A 24,796-nucleotide genomic window follows, 5' to 3' on the forward strand; every position below is an offset into this window, starting at 1 on the left:
CTTTTTTCACACATATGAGCTTTTTTTTATTCTTCCATTTTTTTTCATTTTTTTCTACCAATTTTTTTATTCATATATTTTTTTATTTTTTTCCTTGTTTTTTCTTCCATTTTTTCTTTTTTTTTTCTACCAATTCTTTTCTTCATCCTTTTTTCTTTCAATTTTTTCATTCTTCTTCTTTTTTTCATTTTTATTCATTTATCAATTTCTTTTCTTTCATTTGTATTGTTTTTTTTCTTCATATTTTTTCAGTTTTTTTTCATTTTATTTTTTAAACATTTTTGTATTTATTATTTTCTCCTTCCATTTTTTTTCTACCAATTTTTTTATTCATATTTTTTTTCTTTTCATTTTTCCATTATTTTTCTTCTTCTTCTTTTCATTCTTATTTATTCATCTATTTTTTTTCATTCATCATTTCTTTTGTTTTTTTTCTTATTTTTTTACTTATTCTTTTTTCATTCTATTTCTTTTTTTTTTCACACATATATTTTAACATTACATAATTATTCTACTATTTTTTTTATTTATTATCTTTTATTATTGTAATTTTTTTTATAGTTTTTTCCACTATATATAAAAAAAATTCAAATCAATTTTTTCAGCATTTTCTTTTTAGTGAAACAGTTATAGGAATGCCAAAATTTGAAAAAAAAAAACTAATAGAAATATGAAAACGTGAATGGGTAACTGGTTACCTTCACATTCTTTGGGTGTGTTTTTTTTTAGGGTAACTAGTTACTTTCACGTTCTGGTGTGTGTATATTTATGGTTTCTTTATGGTAACTAGTTACTTATGTTACTAAAATCATAGTTATTTCTTATTTATTTTTTAATGAAGTGTTCTTCCATTTTTTTTCCTTCAAATTTGATGTTTCTTTTCATATTTAATATGATTAACTTGTCACCCCTCTTAGGTAACTGGTTACCCCTTTTATGACAGAAAGTTACTCATCTCAGGATAACTGGTTAGCCCTCCTAGTGCATGTTATTTAACCTAGCTCTAGGATTTTTTTTTAAGATCAATCAAGTAACTGGTTACCCTACCCAGGATTTGAAAAAAAAAACGTACAATCTTAAAAAAAACATGTTTATAATAAATAAATAATAATTTTAAAAACAATTCATATTATAAAATTTTTTTTGCAAAACAACTGAAGAAAAATTTAATATAAAATTAGTAATATAAAAAAATAAATAACCTAAAAAAATAATAATAAAATTACAAACATACCCTTCCAAATTCGATTAAGAGTAAAACTATGGCATAAACCAACTTTTATACAAAAATATGGGAAAATAAACCGATAAAAGTGAAAATTCTTTAAAAAAACCATAGATTAACTTTTTTTGAAAAAAAGCCATATTTTTGCACACTACATTAAAAATCCCATATAAAATGTAATTTTCACATCTTAAAAATGCTAATATTAGAAACTTTAACCCGGATATTTGAGGCAAGACATAATATAATATTCTTTTAATTAATACATAAAGATAAAACAACATTTTTTTTCTTCTAAATTTTAGTGTAAAACAGGGGAAAGCAGAGGAATCTGTTTTATAAGCAAGTAAAACTGAACTTCATGTAGGCAGCATTGGAAGATGACAATGCAAGGTCCTATTCTAATTTATTCCTATGTTTTCAAGCAATATTGATGATTTGAATAATCTCTGCTTTTCACTATATTTGACCATGCACAAGGTCCTATTCTCTGATTATATGGTTCTTGGTCAGTGCCTATCCAAGTGTTGACAGTAAGAAGCACTGGTACAGTTTCCATTACATTCCATAATAGTCTGTGCCCCTTTAGGAAAGCAACCAATAATTACAATTACTCTAAAAGAAAACAAAATATATCTTTCTTTCTTTTTTATGTCAAAACAAGATTGTGTATATATCAGGCATTGTCAACACCCCTACTTGACGATTCAACATATGTTTGCTTGGAACCGGTTATCGAAGCATCATCTTGACTGCCGTTGATTCTATTCGAAGAGGCGATTTCAGAGCTCCTTCTTTTAGATGATCGGCCTTGGCTTTTCGATTCATCTTCCTTCTGGTCAACAAATGAAAGAAACGTTTGAACAGTACGCGATTGCAGGCTTCTACCTGAAGCCTGTAGCTCCTCGACCTTGTGCTTGCTGAACTGGTGCATCATCTGAATGAAATATATCAAGAGAGCCAGAAAGCAAGCTAACCCGCATATCATAAAAAGACCCCAAAAGCTTTTGAGTTGTAGACGGTCTACTTCAAACTTTGTGCCTTGCGAAGTGCAGGCACTTCTTGTGAGCCACTTGTCATGGATCCTCTGAAGATCCCCATTTTCCGAAAGTTTCAAAATGGCCGTTGACATGTCAATCGCCAAGGGCGAGTCTCGTGGAAAAGCCTGAGTTGGAAACAAAGAAGGAATGGAATCCATGTCAAGTGTGAACTACCATCCACTTGGTAAAGAAAAATACTCAAATATATAATGCTACCACATGCCTGACCATTTGAGCTACCCCTCTTAAGTCATTATTGTAATATTTCAAGCAAACACACCAACTACAAGAAGAATATGCAAAAATTGATCAGGATGATGATAATGCTAAACACTTACAAATCCCCAGCCAGCCTTGGTGAATTCTTGACCAACAATGCTGTATTCGCAGTGAGTTGAGAGGAAGACCTCTATGTATGCGCGCTCATCGACAAGAGCAGCAACGCCACCCTTACCAGGACCCTCGTGCAGGGCTCTGGCATAATCATCTTGGGAGTTGAGAGGAATAAGTCTTGACTCTTTAATGTTGTATTCGTCCATCAAATAATTCTTAGCAAATGAACCTTGTTGGTACCCAATGGGATCATCACTTGTAATTAAGGATTCAATTCCTTTGATGGGAGAAGCAAGTTGTTGCACTGTGAGGATTGAGGTCAAACTTGCTGTGTAGCTTGAGTTTATTATCAGAACAACAAATAACCATATAATTAGTACTAGGCGTCCGAGTGTGCTCACTGTATTTTCTCCTACACAATAAAAGATATGCAAATTTTTTAAGCAAAAGAAATTTAACTGAATCCTCTTATTTTATATGAAAGTTTGAGAAACGTGTTGATAATCGCTTACTGTGGGAAAAGAACAGAGTTGAAAAGCTGAACCTGCAGAATGACATTAACAAAACAGTGATCAATCAACTGCTCCATATTATCCTTGTAGATTTGACAGAGATAACATAATTACTTCAAAGCATAGCATCATTCAAATAATTATTAAGTTGATCAAAAACACTCAAAGGGTCTGAAATATCTTACCAAAGAATAGTCACCAGTTGTTTTCTAGGAGGGCCTCGAAAATCATCATTCAGCCTGTGCTCCAAAATCCAAACAACGGCTCCGATAATGATAAAAAACAAAGCAGTGATCATCCACATCTCTTTAGTGAATGGCTTCAAAAATGCCCATGCATTTGAATTCATCTTCCTCACAGGTGCTACCACTACTAATCCAGACTCAATATATGGCTGTGTGAAGTCAGCCATCCTTGTTCTATTGGTGATTATTGCAATGTCACCTATTGCAGCATCATATACCTATATGCAGAAATCACAAGTGTAAAACATTTCATCTTCCATATCTAAAATTGTAAGAAAACTGTGTAGAATACTCACTCCTGCGGTGATCATTCGTACAAGTTCAGTGGGATTTGGATTCGTAACACCATCCCCAAAAGGTATCAACTTATAGGGGACAGCATATGGCAGCAAATTGAGTGCAGAAGTGAAGACATCAATGCAGTATCCAGTGAACATTTCCGTGCCTCTAATTTGAGCCTCGAATTCACGATAGCTCACTCTATTTGGGACTCCAATTCTCAAATGTCGTCCATTGTTTGGAAAAACCCACCCTCTAGGCCGCTGTGAAGTTTGTCCTGGCCAAATTGCATCATAGAGCTTTTGGTTTGAAATGGAACGATTTGCTGGCTTCATGTATGTAATTTCTGGAGACACAACTGATAGTCCGGAGTAATTAGTCCAATAACCAATCTTCCTTGTCCCGGTGCCAACCACATTGAGAATATCATATGCAGGCTTGATGAGGTTCCTCTCTGCATCAAATGCATAAGGGCCAGTCAGGCCTGTCATGTTTACCTCTAATATGCTCTCAAGTAACTTGTCTCCTTCATCAAAGATGCTCATAGAATCAAGATTCAAATCATCACTGTCGAGCTGCTGTAACCTTGAATCATTTGAAAATGTTATCTTCCCCCCTTTCTTGAAAAAAATTTCAAGTCCACGGGCAAGCAACCAGACAGAGTCATAGGCATACAGAGCATAAGTGTTCAACTCAAGACGGTCCTTAGGTGGCGCTGTACTTGTCAAGTTACTCCACCTAGAATAAAAGTTTCGCTTTTGTTTTGAATCTGGTATATGCGCACGCAATGTAAGAGTTCCATCTATGTAATTCCTTTCATTTAATGCAAAAGATGGATTGGAATCCAATATAGTGGCCAGCCAATTAGTAGCAATCCAAACATAACCAGTTCCCATCATACCAAGAGTCTTGGCTGTTTCAAAAAATTTCAAACCATAGGCAGAGTAAACATGAAGCACAATTATGCGAGACTCGGTTAAAGCCACTTTAACCAATAAATCTGTTATGTCATCCTTGCTTGGAAAAATCTTAAGAGGCGCTTTGTAAGAGATCTTGCAACGCTTCTCCGCGAGTTGGTCCCCTAATGCAGTTATCCCATTTCTCCCATGCTCGTCATCAACATAGATTGCAATCACCTCTCTCCATTCATAGTACTCAACCATATCAGCTATAGCAGCCATTTGAAACAGATCGCTCTGTATAGCTCTAACAAAGAACGGGAACTGAAGTGGAGAAAGAGTAGGGTCTGATACTGAAAATGACAATAGAGGAGTTTGGAGCTCATTTGCAATATGGGATATCACATGAGCTATTTCAGCTCCTTGAGGACCAATTATAGCAACTGTGTCTTGCTCCATAAATTTTAAGGCTGGAATCAAAATTCACAATTCCATAAATGATTCAATATATTAAAAAACTATATAATATGTATATAAGAGAACAAGCAAGGAAACAAGACATACCCTCAACAATGCCTAAAAATCCACTGTAATTAGTATCCTGCTTCACAATCTGCAGTTTAGCTCCACCTAGAATGGTTGGATCTGAGTTTACATCCTCAATTGCAGCATCTATTGCCACTTTAGCAACTTTGCTAACAAGAGACTCGAAAGATAAAATGGCCCCAACATGGATCACACTTGGTATGGTGATGTTGGAATTAGTAGTAACCCCACTTGAGACCAACCCATTGCAGAATACAACCAGTACAAAATACCAAATTGAAAATTTGCTCATGATGAACTTGCAAACCCCCTAATTTCTCAGCTTTTTGTGCAAATCACAACTGATTTCTTCCACAAATATACAAACTCCTAATTCAAACTAACAAATCCATCTGCGAAACACCTGAAATATGAAGAAACAGTTAGGCTTGTATTATAACAGTTCACTGTTATTAAACAAAGCCTAAACCAATGAGAAGATAAGTTTAAGAGAAATTACCAGAAACTGACAAAACCCATTTGCAAACAGCCGAGCCATCACCTAATCAAGAAAAAAAAAACTTACACTAAGTTACTTGAAGATGACCAGAAGTAGCAGTCAAGTGAGTAAAGTTGCCAGCTTTTAACCCAAGTTGACACCAAAAACAAAAAAGGAAAGAAATTTCAAGGAAATAAGAAGTAGAGAAGAAAACCCAAATGAAAAAAAATAAGAACTTACAGACTAGAGTAGCTGAAGATTGAAATTGGGTGTTTACTTACTATTTTGTCAAAAAAAATGATGAAGCAAAAGCATTAAACAGAACCCCACATGTGAGCATATTTCATTGAGCCAATTAAGTCAAACTTTCCCCACCTGGGATTATTAAAGGAAATAATAAAAAGAGAAGCTTTAAACTTGGAATATATGTCACTGATTTGGTTTTTAAGTGTGGATTAGAAAAAACATAGCATAGAAATAAAAGATATCACCAAAGTAATAATGAGAGACATGAGACAGTGGAGGCATTTGTTTAGCAATATCGTTGGTGGTGTTGGCCCAAATCAGCATTTACAAAATTACCAACTACTAAACGACACATACATATACATAAAGAGATTCCCACAGAGAGTTCAGTTCCCACTAAACCGTTTCTTTTTGTTATTATATTATATCCTAAAAGGTTTATACTTTTTTTTTTTTTTTACTATGAGTTTTTTCTGGTTATTTGTTTTAAAAATTTTATTTTTGAATTTTTTATCTTATAAAATAGTTCAAATAGACTCATAAACTCAATTTTAATAAAGAAAAAATTGAATATAACAACACAATTTTTAAGCAGAATGATTTTATTTTTTTGTTTGGTGAATTATTTGTGATTTCAGTTGAAATTTTTTTTTGACCAAAATGAGTTTTAGGGTTTTATTTGAAACATTTTATAAAATATAGAATCTATAAAATAATTTATCAAAACAAAAGATCCAAACAGATAACGAGATAAAACACAAACCCTATACTAAAATATTATATGATATGTTGAGTATAAATTCCAGACCAATAATTTGGAGTTGGTCTAGATTGGTTTATTATATAATTATTATCCGGAAAAGAACATATTCTTCTAGATTATAGTAATTGAATTTATCAAAAAAGTTAAGAGAGGTATTTCTTTAAAACCCCCCTGAAACTGAAAGGGTTTGCATGTGCACCCCTAAAGTTTGTCAAATTTGACCAAATTGGTATAATGACAAATTTTTATCTGGTTCTGCATACATTGATGTATTCTGCACCATACATTTTTCTTCCAAATCTCATCCAAAAAGAAATATATCTTTTGCCTCTAAATTCTTCCTCCACAGCACTTGGAAACCCACTACTGATTTAATCTTTTTCCATAGAATATATATATATATATATTTTTGAAAAAAGTGTTATTGTAAGAGTCAAAATCTCAGACACAAAAGCATAAAAGCACATACACAAGAGACAGTATAGAGAATCTTCATAATCACATAAACTCAAATACAATTAGCTAAGTACTTAAAATACAAAGATATATAGATGTATATATATGAAAGAAAATGACTTACAGAGATGAGCATAATAAGGCAGAAGTTTTTTGTATTGAGCAGAGAGAGAGAGAGAGAAATGAGAGATAGTGGAGTTGCTGGGCATAATAATTATTGGGAACTATTATCATTACATATGTAGTTTGTTATAACCAATGGTGTCCTTTTCTGTGCTTATAAACAACTCCATATTATTATTCAGCCTCCACCATTACTCTACGTGTATATATATATATATATATTTATATAATATTTATTTATTTACATACACATGCATTTGTTAAAATTCTAAAAAAATAAATCCCACGTGGGGACAATATTTTATTTTCAATGTGACTTGTTCTGTCATTAATTATTATAGCCAATGGTGCACATATGTTGGCTTGGCATAGTCAGACTCAGACCCACATTTGAAACACTTCTCTTGTCATTTTTCCTTGTTTTTTTTTTTGGGCTGATTCTTCATTTAATGCAGGAGTTTGGTGTAATTTACTTTTCTACCCTATTTATTCTTTTGAAATAAACGGAAAAGAAAAAAAACTCGTGTTTCCGGGAGAGATGCCAAAGTTTACCTTATTATATTTATCAGATTTTAACAAAAATATCGCTTCCGTGTTGTTTTTGGATTTTTTTGGGGTTTCGGGATTTTTGGGTTGGGTTTCAGGTTGAGTTCGGATTGAGTTGGACTTGTTGTGTTTTGGGTCGAAAAGTCTAATTTTGTAAAAATACTATATTTTAAAAAAAATATCATTTTTTTACACTTTTTTAATTTCATAGTTTGTTTTCTCTGCTGAGAAGAATGGAGCCGTGTGTGAGTGAGAGTGAAAGAGAAGAAGAAAAGAAATAAAGATTGTTTTTAGGGTTATCATCTCATTTTTCAGATTTTTTTAAAATAATTTGGTTGGGTTAACCCGAACCCGAAATTACTAAATTTTAAACCCGAACCCGATCCGACATTTGTCGTGTTCGAATCGGATTAAGCCCGAAATGAATGGGTTTTCTGAAAATTCGGGTTCTGGGGTTCGGGTCGGGCGGGTTTTGCGAGTTTTCGAGTTTTGCGGGTCAAATGTTCACCCCTACTAAAATGTGTGACAAATTTGATACATGCTAAAAGTTGTGATAAATTTGGTCAAATTTGCCCCAACAATAAATGTCACTTTTTTATTTACTATATTATCACTAATTTATTAGTTAACAATTAATGACTAACCATATTAATTTTTTATTCACTTTTTCTACAATGAAAAATGGAAAAAAAATAATTTTTGTATATTATCAATAAATATTAAATGAATTGTTGAATTTTTGTTATTAATTTATATCTTGTTCATTGAAGCATAATTGCAAATATATTAAGCCAAATATAGTATTGACCTATTTATTGTGCCAAATTTTACACAAAATTTACATTTTGCATTAAGAGATGGTCTAACGGGTATATTGGAATTTACATTTTACTAAATCCGTAGTTTCGATCTAAATTCGTGTAATCCAATCATCAAGTTACTTTATATTTAATCATTTTGATGTTTTTTCCATTAAATTTGTCAACGTTTTATAATTTGAATTAAAAAAATAATAATAACTAAAAAACAAAAAATTATGGTATACATATAGAACAATGAGTTTTGTGCAAAATGATCATTAATAATGTCTGAAAGTAATAAATAAATGCCAACATTTTTAATTTGTAGTAAAATAGTTTAAATATCTTTCTAATATTACATATTAACAAATATGTCCTTTAGCAAATTACTATTTTATTCTAAATATTTTAATATTATGGTATGTATATATATTAATTTTGTTTAATTAATTTTTATTTTAAAGTTATTTTGATTTTTTTTTCATTTTTATGGATTGTTGAATGATATACCATACCACAAAATATATACACTGAGTTGAAAAATAATATACCAACAAAACTTACAAAATTATTACTAAAAAATGTATATACTACCATTATGTATAATAAAATAGAAACTAAATATTATTAAAAAATTAAATACCATGCTACAAAAAAACATATACACTAATTAGAAAATAATATACCAACAACTCATAAAAAAACTTAAAAAAATTTCCATGCATCATATTGGATAAATAGAAAGAATATTTCACATACTTTTCCTTTTGTCTTGTTAAAATTATTGCATTGTCTCATACTTATTTGATTAAACTTAGGATTATTGGTTATATGTACAAAACTTATTTTAATTTTTATTTGAAAAAACAATGTTACTAATCCTTTTAATTATATATATATTTAAAAAAAAGTATTATCAAAGGAAAAATAATAGATTTGATCAATATTTCTAATAAAGTAAAAAATTATAAATATGTTTAGTATTTGTGAATTTATTATTTTAATAAAAGAAAATAAATAAAAATGATGTCTATTTTAATCTTTTTATATTTAAGAGCTATCTAATCATTTAGTTTACCAAAACACTTTTATACACCTTTTTCAACACTCCCACATCACAACTACTTTTTCACAACACATTTACACCGGACTATAAATTTATATATATATATATATATTTGAGAATTCTCCTTATTGATTTTAAGCTTTACCTGATTGATGATAAGTCATTTTTCTTGACATTCTTCCTATTTTTCACTTTGGGATCATTGCATGAGAGCCTCCTTTTCTCTTACTGAACTTATTGTGAATGTCGATGATGACTTTGGGAGGTGGACACCGACAATGGCCGGAGGTGGGGTTCGAATTGGCGCCAGTGAGAAGGACTTTATAATTAATTTAAGCAAAATAAATATCCCCAATTTAATCATCATAAGAATTTCAGAAAATATATGACTTATTATTATGTGCATTTACGACACTTAGAGATAACAACATATATTAATGTCATATTTCAATAGGAAAACAAAACTAAAAACAAACAACTTTTTTTAGATTAAAAATATCTCCAAAGACAAAAAGAGAATAAAATATGAAAAATCATCCTATCATATATCATTATAATTAAACCAACATCATAAAAAGATAACTCATAATATAACTATAGATTGTAATTAGTTGAAAAAAAAACAAAAAAATATCCTCAATTAAGTACTATAAGAATTTCTTTAGATGACAAAAAAAACTCTATTTTTCCCAAAATAGTGGAGAGAGAGAGAGAATCAAAACGCATAGAGTATGCATTGAGAACAATTTAAACAATAAATATTTAAAACAAGAGCAAAGAACACATCTTTAGACTTCAAAGTCAATTTATTCACTATTTTGCATAACCAACATTCTTAACTAATTGTAAAACTCAATATGAAATAGCCACTACTTCAGAGAAAATTAGACATATTGGATGACTCAAAACACAGATTAAACCAACAATATTCTTATTATTCAAGAACAAGTCTCACGGTTAACCAAAAAAATTATAAATCAATGACAGTAAGAAAAAAATGTGTGTCCCTATCATTGTATTATAATTTTACTTAATCAAGTTTTGATGTCCTCCCAGCCAAATATAATGTAAGAATGAGTTGCCATTTAATATTCAACTAGCAATTTCTTATAAATAACAATAAACTATGGATGTCAAGAGTCTCACCTGTCAACATCCTTGAGCTCCACCGCAATTTTCCCAGAACGGTGGTCATCAATATATTCAAACTCACCAATATATACTCATCAATTTGCGTAATTTATTTTTATAACTGTGTATATTGTAGCTATTTAGTGCATTCTGCAAATTTTCAGAAAATTTCACTAAGTTCAAATATGTTGCACGCGTGACTAATTTTTTTATAACTGTGTATATTGTAGCTATTTAGAGCATATATATTTATATATTGCTATATATAATAAAAAAATATAAAACATTTTTGTCAAATTAAATAAATTAACACGAATGTTCCTAAAAGTCTGTGATTATGTTCGTGTATTATGTTAAAGTTTCGTGAATTCTCAAAGCAAATATCTTGGCAAAACCATATAAAAATCGTAATTGGACATATTTTTACATGTGTGCAATTGAATAATATGTAAAAATAGCAAATCAAATTTAGAAAATTATAGTTGAGAATATTATTTGACACTTTAAGTATCTAATGCTACAAAAGGTGGCACGATACATTTAAAATGTGTAAGACCGAAAGAAATTAGATTTCACTGTTAGTGCCCCTTACCAATTCTATTCCAAACAATAATGGACATAACAATAGGGAAGAATAATACCCGCCATGGCTATCATCATTATCCAAAGTTGAAAATATTCCCAATCCCCTGCAACGTCACATGAGATCAAATCATCAGACTCCCCCAACGACGTCGTATTATTCACATAATCTACTCTCACCGCACCACAATCCGCTTCTACACTACTCTCCTTATATGGCCAAGCAACACCTTCGTACCTAACCACACCGTGAAACCCAAACTTCAACTTCAAAACCCCAAAAACGACATCGTATTTCCAGATCCTTTCATCTACCGGCGCCGTCACGTTGTGTATCCTAAGCGACATCGTCTTCTGTTCTTTACCATTTTGCTCGAACTGATCAGGCAGTGCGGCCATGCCCACGCCGTCGTCCGAGAAATCCAAAATGCTATCATCACGGAATGCGACCAAACTAATGTTTTTGTAAACCATGACTTTACTGGCTCGGTTATGTATCCAAAACACTACATTCAAATCTTCAAGAAACTTGTCGGTTGAGACGTTGTGGACGGCGACGACGGTGGCGGAGACGACGGAGAAACTCGGTATCGGAGGGTTGATATACCTGGGTGCGAACAAAATAAACAATAACCCACCAAAAACTACACCTGAAATACACAGACATTGCATGAGATAACTCATATAATCGGCGATGGGAATGGTGGTGGTGATGCTTCGGGAGATATGATTGATGGGATTGGTGGTGGTGGTGCTTCGGGAGATATGATTGTTGGGATTGGTGGTGGTGGTGGTGCTGCTGCTGCTTCTTCCGGAGATATGATTGTTGGGATTGGTGGTGGTGGTGGTGCTGCTGCTGCTGCTTCTTCCGGAGATATGATTGTTGGGATTGGTGGTGGTGGTGGTGCTGCTGCTGCTGCTTCTTCCGGAGATATGATTGTTGGGATTGGTGGTGGTGGTGGTGGTGGAGGTGGAGTCGCCGGGAGTTGAAACGGGAAACCCAATAACGATACCGATGGGGTAGCCGGTAACTACATGATGAAGAGATTCCTCCATTGATTTTTCTTTTGTGCGTATCACTAAATAATTCTTATTATATCTTTTTATTGATCACTATATTTTATCATTTTGAAAAATAGAATAATAAACAAATAAATAAAAGAGTTATATCATCATAACTGACCGTGATAAACGGCATGGAAATCTATAACGCTATAACTTTTATTTTATTTTTGTGACAAAAGATATTAATGGGAATTTTAAAATACCGTATTTAAATTTTTAAAGATTAAAATTATATAAAATTTTAAAATTCAAATATAAATATCAATTCCTAGATCATACTAGATACAAACACGTTTGATTAATTTTATTTATATTACTAAAAAATATAACTGCGGTTCCCGCAATTTTTTGTAATAATTAAAATATATATTTTTGTTTTTTTGGAGATTGTATAGTTGAATTTTTTTTTATCCTACTCGTACAATATGCTTCTTATATGAACACATGAGGATATCTTGACTATAGTTTTTTAATGATGATGTTTGTTGTATCGCAAATCTGTTGTAGTTTTCAAAAAATTATGAATAATAAATGTTATTTTGCCTGATTACCCTTTTAGATCATTTATTTTTAGATCTCGTATTTTGTCAAAATGTTAAAAATAAGAATAGAAAGATCTATTATTTGAACACTATATATTGGCTTATTACCCATTTTGACACTTTATTTTTAAAAATTACCTTTGGACCATGTATTTATTTAAAAAGTTAAATTTTTTTTATAAAAAGAAAATTATATATATAATTTATATTTTCTATAAGGGTTTACACTATTTTGAACTTTGTATTTTAGCTGATTACTCGTTTGGATCCTTTATTTTTAAAAATTAACTTGCAGAACTTGTGTTTTATCAAAATGTTAAAAATATGAATAAATAGATAGATTATTTGAACCACATGTATTTTTGTCGATTGCCCATTTAGACCATTTATTATTGAAAATTAACTTTAGGATTACGTGTGTTGACGCCATTTTTCGTTAACTTGAAATGTAGAGCACGTAAACAGTAGAAAATTATGGCCATAAAAATGCAATAAAACAAGGAGATTTTTTTACGTGGTTCAGCAGTTAACTCTGCCTAATCCACGAGTCTTTGTTATTAGAACTTAGGAAATTTCTGGAAATTCTTCAGGAATGAATTCTTCAGAGTTTCTCTCAAGATCACAAAATTTTGGTCCTTTACAAAGGTACACGACTTCTCTATTTATAGAGGAAGTCTCATAATACTATCCCACACGTTTCTGGGAAGTTATCCTCTGCATTAATAAAATTAATGGCTTTAAAACCTGTAACTCCTATATACAAGGAAACGTCCCCTGAAGACCAGGGGGCGTATAACTGACTAATAAATATCCCTTTATTGTAGGGAAGTTACAACAATAAATGTAGACTGCGTCTCTTCAAGTGACTCACTAAGCTGTTCGAAATCAGCAATCAGCATCACGCTAGTCTAGGTCTCTGAGTAACTTTCGAGTTTTATTATTTTCTCCAAGACCACATTTCGAGCTCATACTCATGCCAGGCTCGGAACTCTTGATTCGAGGTCACCCGAGAATGGACGCCTTCTGATGCCTGTCTTTTGAGCTTATAAGGACTTCGAGGTCACCCATCTTCGAGGTTGCCACCAACTATGAAGATTCGACGCCTAGGTTGCGAACACGTACTCTAGATATTGCGAGCTCACACCTGACGAATCCAGCTTTCGACATCACAATTCTCAAGGCTTGAAATCTGGGTGTAACATTATGCCCCCTCAAAAGTATTTGTTCGAATGCTATGAGAAGGAAACTTTTGAACTATTTTCCTCGGGAACTGCACCGTCACACATACTCGAGTATGGACACGTGTCAGTTGGGTATTTCTCATTCAAGGTACTCGAGTACCTTGGAAATCTGCCCACGATCGTTCGCCTGCCACCTTTTCAGTACCATCTTGTCATTTATCCCTGGCCGTCGGATTTGATAAGGATCCTGGCCAATGGCTCGGATTAATCCCTTTTTACCACTTCTGATAGTTTATATATAAGGCTTCAGTCATCTTCTTCCTCTTACTTTTATGTTTATTAGAGAAAAAAGAAGAGAGAAAAAACCAGAGGCCATCCTAGAAAGTTTTTGCTTTTGCATGTTTTCCCAGCCAAAGAAGCAAAGGACCACCAGTCTGTTCGAGACCGTGAGATCACACCTGCTTCTTCAATCATCTGTTTCTCTGCAACCACCATTTTCAGTGTGTAAGTATCTGATCTTAACTTGTATGCATATCTTCTTTTTCTTTACGCCAGTCTCTGCCTTTGTTGCTTTTGCATTTCTGGGAATGTGCTGGTTTATTCTTTAGTTTGATATTGTTGACTGCGTTTTTAGCCAACGACATGAGAACGTCAATAACGACAAGCCTTCAAGAGAATGTAAACAACAACAGACAGTTTTAATAAAGAAAATAAAGAACACACAAGATTTTTATAGTGGTTCAGCCCCGATTGTCGGTAATAGCCTAATCCACTTAGAGTTGTGATTTATAGATCTGTACTCAAGATCAGATGGACTAAGCCAACTGAGTTTCTTCAGTACAGATTGCAAAAATACAAGAGTTCTCTCAAATATCAGCACTTTCTCTCTCTAGAATACTCAGACCCAAATTTTCTCTCTCTAGAAAGAAGAAGCAGAATAAGAACTTTCTAATCCCATAAGCCCTCTATTTATAGGCTTAGGGTCATACAACTGATATCCTTTAAAATCGGGACATTTTATTATATTTATTACATTTAAATTACAAAGAAACATTCAAAATTCAAAATGTAACAAACCCCCCATTTGTGGGAAGAATGAGAGATTCCCGGGTGCTTAGACCAATTCTTGCTGAAGTTGTTCCGGGGATTTTGACATAGTCTCACATGCATGTTGATTACTCCTTCAAGCTTTCCTTGGACCAAGGTGATATATGCATGGCTCTCCTCGGACCAAAGGTCATGCATGCTTGGCTCTCCTCGGACCAAGGTGGTCCGAGCCAACTCCCTTGGCCTCTCTCCTCGGGTAAGTCCGAGCCTACCTCCTTCAATCAAGGTCCGATCGGACCTTGTGGCCTTCTCCTTGGACCAAGGTGGTCCGAGCCAACCTTTTCTTGCCTTCTCCTCGGACCAAGGTGGTCCGAGCCAACCTTCTCTTGCCTTCTCCTTGGACCAAGGTGGTCCGAGGCATCCTCCTTGGCATCTCACCTTGGACAAGTCCGAGGCACTCTCCTTTAGCATCTCCCAACTATGTCCGATCGGACATTGTGTAGGCTCTCCTTGTCAAAATCTAAGTCTCAATTCCTGGCTTGCATGGGACTCCTTCCCCTTAGCTTCCTAGGATGCATTCTCCTTAGCCTCCTAGGATGCATTCTCCTTAGCCTCCTAGGACCAAGGTACACTTGGCTTGGTTATGACATCTTTCAAGCAGTCCAAATTCTTCGTCAGTCTACCGGGTCACTTTATCACAACTCTGAGGAGTCAATGTATTTATTGACTATTAATGTGTCTTTTACTGATCGTGCACTGCCACTTGTCACCTTTATTGCCACGTTATTGATCTCCAATTTTTGGGTATAACATTTGCCCCCAAAGTTTATTATACGATTTCCCTCGTATGATAAACTTTTCTTCTAGCAAAATATTCTTGAGATCATTCAAAAGCTCCTGTCCGGCTGATAACTTTCTCGTAAACTCCCACGATAGAACTTGTCTTGTGATTTCTTCAAATTATATTTCTTGATATAATGAAAACATAAGCTCCCTTTGTATATGTTGACGCGGTTCTTCGCCAAGGGAGCGGAGCTGCACGCCGCTCGACGAATCGTTCGCGGCCTGGAGCGGTGAACACTTCAAGGTAGGGGCCTTCCTTCCCCTGGATCAGTACTTCGTTGATTTCTTGAACTATGTGGGGTTGGCCCCATTTCAGCTCCCCCCCAACTCCAACCGTCTGCTGGCAGGGTTGAGATACTTATTCAAGGGCTATAATATTGATCTAACCATCTGTTAACAACAAGTCAAACAATTCAATCAGCACACAATAAGTTTCTTCCTTATAGCTCCACAGCACACAAACAAATTTTCCAGAACCTACTTCACTAAAACACACAGTTCTCAACCTTCTATTATCACCGCAACACACAGTTTTAATCTCAGAACCTACTTCACTATGGATGAATATTTAAGATATTCAAACTCCTCTAACAAAAATTTAATAATACTAAAACGAGAGATAAGATAATGTACGTACCTCTTCCAATTAATAGTCCTAGCTAGAAAATTTACTTCACTTTGCAATGCACTTTGCTATTAAATTCACAACCAACAAAATTGAATTAATTAATAAATAAGAAATTACTAAATAAATAAATAAAACATAATATATATAATCAACCTACTTCAATGTTAATAAAATAATTAAAATATAAATACAAATATATAATTTTTGAATAATATAATAATATAAATAAAAAAAATCATAAACATATATACTTGAATTACTTATTTCTATACATGCAATTTAGTATGTAAATTAAAATTAAATTATTTTCCTTGTTTTAGACACATATATATATACTTAATCAACCTAAAAATTTAATTAAAAAAAATCTACAATTTTCGAATTAAATAGTAAAAAAAAATAAAAAATAGTAAATAACATGGAATAACTATTAAATCCCAATTGTGTATATCTCAAATCTTCATTAAACTCATTTTTCAAACTTTAAAAAAATATTTATAATAAACTCACAAATCATAAAAAAAATGCACAAAAATAATTATTTCTATCATTCTAACTATAATGCATTGTTTTAATAATGAAATCATATCTCAAATCTTCTTCAAATCAAGCAAATATTACCCAAAACCGCAACCCACAATACCCTAAAATCTCAATATTAACCCATTATAATTAAAGAAAATAAATAAAAATTTATTATCATAACTATTATACATTAATTAAAATAAACAAACATACCTAAAATTAGTTTTTAGAGGATAAAATCGGCCAAAATCAGTATCAATTTCACCCAAAATCACCCACAATACCCAAAATCGCAACCCACAAAATACTCTAAAATCCCAATATTAACCTATTATAGTTAGAGAAAATAAATAATAGTACATTATCCTAACTATTAAACATGAATTAAACTTAAAAACTTACCTCAAATCAATTTTCGGAGGAGGAAAACGGAAGAAAAATCGCCAAAGAAATGCCCAGAAATCGCCTCTGGTTTCGTCTGGTTGGTGAATGGCTCGGGGAAGGAGATATATAGGGGAGGCTTCCAACGTCTTCACTGGGAAGACGTGTACACATCCAACGTCTCCCCTGGGAAGACGTGTACACTTCCAACGTCTCCCCTGGGAAGACGTTCGATGTGTACACGTCTTCCCAGGGGAGACGTTGGATGTGTACACGTCTTCCCAGGGGAGACGTTGGATGTGTACACGTCTACCCAAGGGAGACGTTAGAGGGCTCCCATTGTCAGATTTAATTATTTTTTTTTCGACTTTTTAATTTATAACAAATAACGTCTCCCATCACTTTTAATGACTTACCTTGGTAGTCATCAACAAGAACTTTTAATGACTTACACCATTAGACTTTAAATATCCTTGAATACTTTTAATGTCTTACACCATTGGTGTAAGTCATTATAGAGAGTCATTAAAAGTGAAAATTTTTGTAGTGAATCATAATTCATTAATTTAGCTATAATTAAACACTGCTAGTAAAATCTATTATGAATACACGCGAGATTCAAATCACTAAAGTAGATAGACATCTTACTGGATGTCCTTTATATAATAATGATCTTATTGGAAGACCCGATATGTATTTAACTCTTTATTAAATATTGTTATTATCATATATAACTATTGATATGCGAAACCCTAAAAAGTTATAATCATATACAAATCGATGTAGATCCTGAAGTTATCATGAACTCGTGTTTATGTTATTTGATTTACTCGTTAAGGTTTGTCAGAATGATCACACTAACAATTTTTGTTGTTATCCTAAAAATTGACATGTATGACGTGGCACCAGAATTGGACACATGGAGTAGGCTGGGCAGACTCCTCGACAACTTGGTCGGTGTATACTTGCAGGGTATACCACTAGTTACTACTCGACATACTGTTGGGGTTTTATGCCCTAATTAAAACCCAAATTCTTTGCAATCTCATTTTATTATCAATAAAAGAATAGAAATCATTTTTTGACTTGGTTAATCACTTTGCTCACATGTTTTATTTTCATGATTATTTGTTTAATATAAACTTCTATTAAATTCCGAGCATATAGCTAATCTTATTTATAGTGACGTAATCATAGTGGAATATAAATATGATTATATGTTCAAAATAAGTTAGTCCTAAGATTAGTCAGTGCATAGGATTTACACTGACTTGCCAATTACGATATGATCTACTTACACATTACAGTGTTATGTTCTTTCCAGAACATTAGCAAAGTAGATAAGATCGGATGTATTTGTTACATCAGACTGGACATATATTGACAGTTAATAAGATAAGTGAACATATCATTATTATCTATTCTAGTCATATCATATAGTTGACCATAGGTCAATTCAATCTCAATTCTGAGTGGTTAGTATTCTAACTGATTGTATTATTTGAGTTCTTTGAATTGTTCGTTACCAGCTTACCCTACGGACTAGCCCATACTTACATCTTGGGAACTCGGTAGTATAATTGAGTGGGAGTATTAATCATAGATATGAACATCTATAGCTTCTGATGAAGAAGTGAAACGATGGTTTCCTTTTAGTTTGGTTCAAGGTGTTAAATGATAGAGATCTCATTTCAGTAATTAAATTAGTTTACTGAAATATCATTTACAAGGAACTAAGTGTTTTAAGGATAAAATACAATGAGGGGTAAAACAATATTTTAATCCTATCTCATTGTAGACCGTCTATAGAGGATTGAGTGACAATTATGGTTGTAACAATGGATAATTAATAGCGTATCTATATTTGTTATAGAGCGTTCTATGAATTCAAGAGTGCAATTCCGAGTCTATAGTGGAGTCACGAGGAATTAATAAATTAGTAAATTTATTTGTTAGATTTATGATATAACTTATTGGAGCTTGATTTCATAGGCCCATGGTCCCCTTGTACCTTGGATAAAATCATCTAGACAGTCTCAATTAATTGATTTAATCATCAATTAGAATTATCAAAGTTGACCAGGTCAATTTTGGATAGTTTCATAGAGTTGTGTAATTTTGAGAAGAAAAGAGAAATTATGGCAGATTTATTAATTAAGATAAATTAGTATCTAAATTAATAAATAAATTTAAATCAAGGTTCAAATTATAAATAATTAATTTGATAAATGATTTAAATAATTATTTAATCAATTAAATCAATAAAAAAAATAATACAGGCCTTGATTTTAAGTCCAATGGGCTTATAATCAAATGAGAAATTTCACGGGCCTATAGCCCATGATAATTTCGACCTAGGGCTTCAAAATGACTGTTATTTTATTAATTTTTTAATTAAATTAAATGGCCTAGTTGAGTCTATAAAAGGAGTGCTTGGCTTATGGTATCATAAAGGGACTTTTGGAATTTTGAACTTTGGATCTGAATTTTCTAGAGAGAGAGAGTACTGGTATTTGAGAGAATTCTAGTATTCTTGTAATCTACACTGAAGAAACTCAGTTGACTCAGGTTCATATGATATTGAGTGTAGATATATAATCACAACTCTAAGTGGATTAGGCTATTACCATCACATTGGGACTGAACCACTATAAAATTGTCTGTGTCGTTTATTTTCTCTTGAAGGTTTTGTCGTTTTTAATGTTCTCACGTCGTTGGCCAAAAACGCGGTCAACAGCGGTCAACACATACCGATAAGTTACTATGAGTTTATTTATAACAAATAATCTCACTATTTTATTAACTCCTCATGACTCCACTATAGACTCAAAATTGCACTCTTGAAGTTTTACACCAAATGTAAATACGTTATCCATTGTTATAACTATAATTGTCATTTAATCATCTATAGATGATCTACTAATGAGACACGTGCAAATTACCATTTTACCTCTCATTGGTATTTTATCCTTAACTCCCACTATCATTTAACACTTGAACCAATCTATAAGGAAATCATCGTTTCACTTCTTAAACAGACGTTATAGATTTCATATGTATGATAAATACTCCCACTCAATTATGTTATCAAATCTCCAATATGTAAGTATGAGCTAGTCTGTATGGTAAGCTGGTAACGAACAAATCAAAAGACTTGAATAAGACAATTAACATAATATTAATCACTCAGAATTAAGATTGAATTGACCTATGGTCAACGTTGTTATATGATTAGATTAGATAATAACGATACTTATTTATCTTGCAAATAATCAATATCACACGAGAGACCGAGTCACTATAATTATAATTATACATATTGATAATAGATGAATATTACATAAAAAATGTAGTTTTAGAAAGGCATAAAACCCAACAAATAATAACTCTTTGGAGTAAAAATAACTATTAATAACTCTTTAGAAGGTTCCTATAAGTCTGTGATTTTGTTCATGTATTAATAACTCGTTCATGAAGCCTAAAAGCAAATATCTTGGTAAAACCATATAAAAATCGTAATTGAATATATTTTTACATGCGTGCAATTAAATAATATGTAAAAATAGCAAATCAAACTGAGAAAACTATAGAATTCTCACTTATTTTTCAAGTACAACTTTTCAAAAAGAGTGTTGTTTTTGATATTTTTATTTTTAAGGTGTCTAATATAATTAGTTAGTCATACTATATAATAATTAAAAAGATTTCACCTAAATGTGTATGCTAGCCACCACTATCCCGCCTTTTGAAACAACAACGGCCATAACAACAGGAAAAAAAAAAAACCGCCGTCGCTATGATCAATATCCGAGATTGATAATCATCCCAATCACCTCCAACATCACATGGGATCGTATGATCAGACTCCCCCAACGACGTCGTATTATCCACAAATTCTACCCTCACCGCATCACAATGCGCATCCATACTACTCTCCTTATGTGGCCAAGCAACACCTTTGTACCTAACCACACCGTGAAACACAAGCTTCAACGTCGAAACCCCAAAAACGACATCGTTTTTCCGGATCCATTTATCAACCGGCACCGTCACGTTGTGTACCCTAAGCGACATCGTCTTCTGTTCTTTACCATTTTGCTCGAACTGATCAGGCAGTGCGGCCATGCCCACATCATCATCACCACGGAATGCGACCAAACTAATGTTTTTGTAAACCATGACTTTACTGGCTTCGTTATGTAACCGAAACACTACATTCAAATCTTCAAGGGCCTTGTTGGTTGAGACGTTGTGGGCGGCGACGATGGTGGTCGAGACGACGGAGATACTCGGTACTGGAGGGATGATATAACTGGGTCCGAACAAAATGAAAATTAACACACCAAAAACTACACATAAAGCACACAGCCATTTCATGAGTAAACTCATATAATCGGCGATGGGATTGGTGGTGGTGCTTCGGGTGATATGATCGTTGGGATTGGTGGTGGTGGTGGTGGTGGTGGTGGAGTCGCCGGGAGTTGAAACGGGAAAGCCAATAACGATATCGATGGGGTAGCCGGTAACTACACGATGAAGAGATTCCTCCATTGAATTTTCTTTTGTACGTATCACTAAATAATTCTTATTATATCTATTTTTTGTTTTTTTAAGATACTTATATATATTTTTTAATCACTAGATTTTATCATTTTGAAAAATAGAATAATAAACAAATAAATAGAAGAGTTATATCATCACAACTGACCGTGCGAAACGGAATGGAAATCTAAAACGCTATGACTTTTATTTTATTTTTGTGACAAAAGATATTAATGAGAATTTTAAAATACCGTATTTAAATTTTTAAAGATTAAAATTATATAAAATTTTAAAATTCAAATATAAATATCAATTTTAATATATTAATATAAGAATTAAACATCTAGTATTGTATTAAATATTATTATAGTAATAATATTAGGAAAAATAGTTTTTGCCTCAATACAAATAGTAAATAATGATAATACAACTCTATGCAATAATATTACTTGATTAAAAGGAGTTACAACTTGAAAATACAAATAAACAAAGAAGAAGAAGAAGAAGAAGAAGAAGAGAATAGTGAGAATACAATTCTAAGCAAAAGATTACAAGTAAAGTAAATGTGTGTTATCCAATAAATTAGCATTTGTGACGAGGCGAATAATCTCTTGACACGTGGCTGACACCTGGAGCGTCTGCTAGAGAATCGACCAGGAGACACACCAGAAGCAGGACAGACCTGTTTTTACCACGACCAGACTGGTCGGTGGTTCCGCTGGCAAAGCAACATTTATGGAAAGATCTTATGTATCCCGAATTTATTTCATGCAATCTTCTGAATATCCCATGATTCAGGAGATAATATCTGTAACAATATTGGGCAACCCTCCATGAGCCTATAAAAAGCAGGAGATGGCTCATGGGAAGGGACTTTTGGAGCCCGGGAAATCATAGAAATATAGAAATTATCTGTGAAAACTAGTATTGTTTATGAGGAGTGTTGAAACTCATTGAGCCCAAGTTCTCTGATCACACTTTTGTTCCCATATCAATATCATTCTAAGTGGACGTAGGTCATTACCAGATTCTGGGGCCGAACCACTATAAATTATTGTGTTTTCTTTACTTTTGTCATTACGTTATTATCTATACATATTCGTCTATATCATTCATATTTTGACTCCGTGTCAGTTGGCTAAATCGATGGTCAAAATTCTGGTGCTTTCATTGAGAGGACGACTCATCATTGTTGATAAAACTAATGGCGAAAGCATGGAAGAAAGCTGCTCAGACCGCCGCCGCTGCACCGTCGAATCCGCCACCTCCTCCTCCCCTTGCAAGCATGGCGGAAGATGAGCCGCAACTAGATTTTGAAGAGGAGGAAATGGACGATGCGACTTTGAGGAGCACCTTGGGCACGTTGCAGGAAGAGCTGGCTAGTCTGAGAGCCAATCAAGAGACTGCCGCAGAAGCTATGGCAAGGCAGCAGCAGGAACTTGATCGTCAGAGGGCGGAGCTAAGCGAGAGACAAGCGGAGGTGGATCGCCGCCAGACTGAGGCCATGGCAGCCCTTGAAGCGGCCTTGCTGTTGGCCAGAAATCAGGCCTTGCTGTAGTGGTCGATTGTCCTTCAGCGTATAACGCCGTTATTGGAAGACCCATACTGGTTGAACTAAGGGCAATCATCTCCATGTGGCATCTAGCCATGAAATTCCCAACAGACGCAGGAGTAGGATGCATTTTGGGAAACCAAAGGGAGGCCAGGGAGTGCTATAACGCCTCGATCACAAAGGCAAAAAGTGGAGCATCGAGGAGCGCTACTCCAGAACGATTACAGATGACGAAAGACAGACAAACCCAATCAGGTGGAAAAGTCACCAAATAGGGTGTTGCCCAAAGTGAGGATATAGATTTGGATCCTCGCTTTGGGGATTTTGAAGAAAATGTTGGACCCGTCGAGGACCTGGAGGAGGTCCATCTCGATGAAAAAGACCCGACTCGAATCGTAAGGATTGGGAAAAATTTAGAACCTACCGCGAAACAGGCGCTGGCGGAATTCTTGCAAGAGAACCAGGGAGTTTTCGCCTGGTCACATAAAGACATGGTCGGAATAGACCCTGCGGTGATCAGCCATGTCCTGAACATAAACAAAGTCTTTCCACCGGTGCAACAAAAAAGAAGGCTGCTCGATAAAGACAGATCAAGAGTCTTGAAAGAAGAAGTCGAAAGACTTAAAGAAAATGGGTTCATCAGGGTGGCATTTTATCCATCATGGGTCTCCAATCCGGTGTTGGTCCCCAAGCCTAACGGCAAATGGCGGACCTGTGTGGATTTTACAGACCTCAATAAGGCCTGCCCAAAAGACTGCTTCCCACTCCCGAGGATCGACCAGCTAGTCGATGCAACCGCTGGGCATGAGACCCTTTCGTTCATGGATGCGTATTCAGGCTACAATCAGATCAGCATGCATCCCCCTGATGAGGATCATACCAGATTTCGGACCGATACGGGCTTATATTGTTACAAAGTAATGCCCTTTGGACTGAAAAACGCAGGTGCAACTTACCAACGATTGGTCAACCACATGTTCAAGGAGCTGATCGGAGTAAGCATGGAAGTATATGTGGATGACATGCTGGTAAAGTCCAAGAAGGCTGAAGGACATGTGAAGGATTTGCAAAGGTGCTTTGATGTGTTAAACAAGTACCATATGAAGTTGAACCCCCTCAAATGTTCCTTTGGAGTCGGGTCAGGAAAGTTTTTGGGATTTATAGTGAATTCAAGGGGAATCGAGGCCAACCTCGACAAGATAAAAGCCCTGATCGATATG

The 24,796-nt window shown here is 33.9% G+C and overlaps 1 protein-coding gene across 4 annotated transcripts; it reads right to left on the reverse strand.

The window, feature by feature from the left end:
* Positions 1–1,752: 1,752 nt before the first annotated feature.
* Positions 1,753–7,292, reverse strand: LOC133834291 (glutamate receptor 3.6-like). 4 transcript variants are annotated; one of them, XM_062263858.1, is made up of 9 exons: positions 7,147–7,292; positions 5,839–5,932; positions 5,579–5,620; positions 5,098–5,482; positions 3,652–5,003; positions 3,296–3,573; positions 3,111–3,142; positions 2,604–3,010; positions 1,753–2,390 (listed from the first exon to the last, which is right to left on the reverse strand). In XM_062263858.1, exons 4-9 carry the CDS (start codon positions 5,369–5,371, stop codon positions 1,902–1,904), a joined length of 2,832 nt encoding a protein of 943 aa, XP_062119842.1. In that variant the 5' UTR covers positions 5,372–5,482; positions 5,579–5,620; positions 5,839–5,932; positions 7,147–7,292; the 3' UTR covers positions 1,753–1,901. The 4 variants fall into 4 exon arrangements, with proteins under 4 accessions (XP_062119842.1, XP_062119843.1, XP_062119844.1 ...); XM_062263859.1 differs by having other exon boundaries at positions 5,798–5,932; XM_062263860.1 differs by lacking the exon at positions 5,839–5,932 and having other exon boundaries at positions 7,147–7,281.
* Between the last annotated feature and the right edge of the window lie 17,504 nt (positions 7,293–24,796).

This window comes from Humulus lupulus, chromosome 5 (assembly GCF_963169125.1).
Source record: "Humulus lupulus chromosome 5, drHumLupu1.1, whole genome shotgun sequence".
NCBI classification, from domain to species: domain Eukaryota; kingdom Viridiplantae; phylum Streptophyta; class Magnoliopsida; order Rosales; family Cannabaceae; genus Humulus; species Humulus lupulus.